General features: G+C 35.8%; 1 protein-coding gene across 1 annotated transcript; it reads right to left on the bottom strand.

Annotated features, from left to right (window-relative positions):
- Positions 1 to 440: 440 nt before the first annotated feature.
- On the bottom strand, positions 441 to 2,557 carry LOC108689563 (G kinase-anchoring protein 1-like). Its single transcript, XM_018196392.1, has 6 exons — positions 2,022 to 2,557; positions 1,800 to 1,865; positions 1,207 to 1,432; positions 853 to 1,110; positions 633 to 787; positions 441 to 550 (listed from the first exon to the last, which is right to left on the bottom strand). The coding sequence occupies exons 1-6, from the start codon at positions 2,190 to 2,192 to the stop codon at positions 518 to 520; spliced, it is 909 nt and encodes a 302-aa protein (XP_018051881.1). The 5' UTR covers positions 2,193 to 2,557; the 3' UTR covers positions 441 to 517.
- Between the last annotated feature and the right edge of the window lie 1,656 nt (positions 2,558 to 4,213).

Here is a 4,213-nt window from a genome sequence, read left to right as displayed (position 1 = left end):
CAACCAACATACATACATGCCCACATTTCTGTGTGTGAATATAAATTTATATTTATATTCACACGGATACGTATGTATGTTAATACGCAAAAAATCGGAAGATGATACATTATACTAAATTCTTAGTTTGGAAGAGCTTTAACAAGCATATTATTTCAGAAAGAAATTTTTTGACGTAATATTTCCAAATTCCCGAAACTCATCAAACTTATTAAGAAAAGAAATGCGAAAAATAAATTACATGCATTAGTCTTTAAAAAAAAAAGACAAAATAAAAGATTATCAACATATAGGCTATAATCCTACTTTCAAGATATATCATCGCGAAACGATCAGCTAACTGCTAACTCTAACGTATTTGAAACTTATTTTTAACGAGCAAATACAATATATGCTGCACATGCGATAAGAAATAAATCTCTTTGAAAATATAATGCTCCTTCTCAAATTGCTACTTAATCAATATGCATTAATTAAAATTAATTGATCACAATGGTAGTTTTTCGTGAAAAATGAATTAGGCATTTTCACTGGCCGGCCTCTTCTTGTTCTGAAAGACAAAATGTACTAAGCACAAAATTGTCCAAATACATTTAAAGAAAAATCGATTAAACAATGTAACGCGTACGTACAGTTTGTTTAGATGTTTTTACATCTACACTTGATGTACGTGTTTTAGATCTTTCTTGCTCCAGTTGAGCATGTAAAGAAGCTACCTCGGATGTTAATTCATCTCGTATCTCTTGTAGTTTCGCAACTTCAGCTAATACCGATGCTTTATCCTTCACTAAAAATAAAGAGATGATTATGAATAGTTTACATATATCTGATGCATAAAAATGTGATACTTACTTTCACCATGTGACAATATTTGATAAAGTTTTTTATTTCTCTCTTTAACTTGTGTCAATTCTTCTTTCAACATGTGTACCTCGGCCCTCAATTGACCAATTACTTCATCACGTTTCTCAATTTCTACTCTTAATTGTGCAAATGTTATGTCATCGTCAATTTTATTTAATCTGGCTTTCAATATATCTTTTTCTTTTCCCTTTGTTATTTCTTCTTTCGTCTCCTTTTCTATTCTCTCAAAAAATTCTGTGTCTACTTCTATAAAAGGAAGTGTTAAAGAAAGTCTGTTTTACTCCTTCTACATTAACGATATAATCTTTCTATTCATTTTCAAGTTACATAACAAAATAATACCTCTTGATTTATCTGTAGGCTCATTTGTTGGTACTATCGTCGCACTTGTTCCCATGCTATTAAATTCTTCCAATGACATAGTCGCCTTTTTTGACTTTTTACCAGATTTTTTATTCTGTTCTAGTTCTTTTTCATTTTTCGCTACACTAACCAATTGTTCTTCATATGCTAATTTTGACAATAGGATGGCTTGGTGCAATTCTTGCTCAAATGTTTCTTCGACAGCCTTAGGATAATTATAATTGAATATAATAAAAGAAATTATTAATTAAGCTATATACAATTATCAGTACTGAATAGAAACATTATTTAAAATAATCTCTTGGACTTTCTATGCAAAAATAAAATTTCAAATTTGAAATCATTTCAAATTTTTCCATCTTATATATCTATTATTTCGTTAGTTTTGCTAAATAAAGAGAAAATACTAAATAAAGAGAAGAAACTAAAAATAAAATATGCCTTTGTAAAACAAAATATTCGGATATGAGAAATTTTGGCAATATAGATAGAAAAGAATCACTTGAAATAATAATAAATGGATAAAATAAAAGGATAGGATAAAATAATTCAATGAAAAATTCACATTTTACCATCGTATCCTTTTGCTTCCACTGTTCCCACTGCTGGTCATCGTTATTCGTTTTCTTCTTTTTTCCCTAAAATCAAGAAAAAACCAATAAATACATCGTCATCGAAAGGATTTGAAACATGGCGATTTCCCGCCGTGATCAGTGATGTCACATCCGGTTGACGTTCAGCGGTCAGCCGGCTAATCAAAAACAAAAACGCAACGGAGGACGCACACGTCATACTTTGTTCTGTTTTTTTTTGTTCGATTGCTGCTGTTGTTGCGGCTTGGACTTGTCACCCTTGCTCTTGGCATTGTTCTTGCTCGTCGTCGCGCTCTTCTGCGTCTTTTTCGGCTTGTAATCGTCGTCTTCGATGCTGAGAACGGCGAATCGAGACGGCACAGCGGTCGCCATTTTCCTGCGCTCCGACAACGTCCGTTACGAGCGAGACGTAGTAGGACAGCTGAGACCGCTGAGACTGTCCGGACTGGCGGACTGACGCTCGACGATGAACCCAACCCGACGTGCACAGCAGTGCACAGGTGCACTTCCGGCTTCCGGCTTCCGGCGTCAAGCCGAAGACTTGAGATTTAAGAAATCTGCAGAAAATACGGCAGGTAGCCGATGAATCTCAACGTCGAGGACGTCAGGCAACGTCGCCGACGGACACGTCGCGGTTCGTGAAACACGGGCGGCAAACGGCAGTCGCCAATCGGTGCCAGTCGGTGCTGCCGGGCCGGCCGTGATGCAAATTACGCGCCAGCCGAGAAAAATTGAACGGCGCACCGTATGGCACCGGAAAAGCAAACCGCGATACCAGCGCCATTATCCTTTTCGCTCGGCGTGGCCAGGTTGATCAACCTAACCAGTTAAACAACGTCGCATCGTTACTACATAACTATACATACATAACTATACTATATACTTTGATACTGCCAGACCGCCGCCTGCGCATTCGCGGAAAATTTTTTTCGCTATTTCGCGCTATTTCGGAGATATCGACTTTGATCATCGACTATGTAGTATGTAGATCAGTAAGTGTCCACTTGACGCCCTGCCAATGTCGAACGCTTCGAAACGCTTGATCACGCTTGATCAATCGAGATGAAGGAATTTACAGGAATTTTCACTTTAAACTATCATCAAACATTACGTTTACACGTAATCGTAGCTATTCCTATGAAAAATGGAATAAGGGCCTACTACGCACAATAGAACTAATATTAGGAACAGTAATAAATATTTAAAATTTGAACTTGACTTATCAGATATATCAGTTACATCGGAATACACAATTTCTGATGGATTAAAATTTACTACTTATTTCTATTTCTAATATTTCCTCCATTGTGCGCAGCGCCTAATTGTGATTAGACATATAAATCGAGCCTTGAAGATATGTATTTGGTTATCAATGGAAATGATAATTGTAGAGAAAAAATTATAATTTTGTGACAACATTAGGATAAATATTATTACAAGTATGCATACTTAATTATTTATAGAGCATTTATATAATAAAAAACATGAATTAATGTATTAGCTAAATATTTATATTAATAATTGCAAATGTATATCAATTATCGATAATGTTAGTATTCTTCAACTTAACCTCCGGTCCTCGAAGCATTTTCTTTTGTGAGGACGAAAATTTGTCAAAGATTGACGCGGTCTTAATAATATCTGTTGGTGATTTCAAACACCTCGTTGCCAATCAGAAACATCATTCAGCTGCAGACTCACTCAACTGTTACGCTCGCTGCCATTGGATGATCTAGAAGAATATAGTAAAATAGCAGCGAGCGCTCATGCGGGATAATTGGCTGTTTACAGAATCTCACTCTCAGGTCCTTAATATTTATTCATATTTCTAATATTTTCTCTATTGTAGCTTTATAGATGTAAAAAATTATAGCTTTATAGATGTAAAAAATTGATGTTTACTAGAATTCATTCATGCATTGAGTGCTGCATGCTGCATATACATACATACATACATGATTTTTATATTTATTATGGATTACTTTTCAGCTTTCTCTCTCTCTCTCTCTCTCTCTCTCTCTCTCTCTCTCTCCTTGCATACACAATCAAAAGAAATAATTGCTAATTTCATAATTATTTGTCAAACATTAGACATGCATCAAAGCAAGCATAATAGCATGCTTCATTCGAGAAATCGAGCATCGTGTGATTCCATCTTTACAATTGAAATCTGAAAAGACGTTAGTTATCGCGGAAGAGGAAATGAAAATTCGCGCGAATCGCGGCGTTGGCGATTGGCACTACTATCTCATCAGTTGGCGAACTTGTCGGTCACGATCGAATCAAAAGAGAGAAGGTAATCTAGGTAGTATTCCAACCATTCCAATCCATCTACCCTATCGTATGAGGTGAGGCAAATGTGAAGCCCCGTTGCAAGTCGGGTAACCGAATAT

This window comes from Atta colombica, unplaced genomic scaffold, assembly GCF_001594045.1.
Source record: "Atta colombica isolate Treedump-2 unplaced genomic scaffold, Acol1.0 scaffold105, whole genome shotgun sequence".
NCBI classification, from domain to species: Eukaryota; Metazoa; Arthropoda; class Insecta; order Hymenoptera; family Formicidae; genus Atta; species Atta colombica.
The sequence above is the reverse complement of the archived record's forward strand: the minus strand, read 5'-3'. Positions and strand labels throughout refer to the sequence as shown.

Excerpts from the sequence above, each read along its gene's own strand:
- LOC108689563 (XM_018196392.1), bottom strand. The coding sequence starts at position 2,192 with ATGGCGACCGCTGTGCCGTCTCGATTCGCCGTTCTCAGCATCGAAGAC. Across the intron at positions 1,866-2,021 it reads ACAAAAAAAAACAGAACAAA|GGAAAAAAGAAGAAAACGAA; the intron begins GTATGACGTGTG and ends TCTTGATTTTAG. Across the intron at positions 788-852 it reads AATATTGTCACATGGTGAAA|TGAAGGATAAAGCATCGGTA; the intron begins GTAAGTATCACA and ends CTTTATTTTTAG.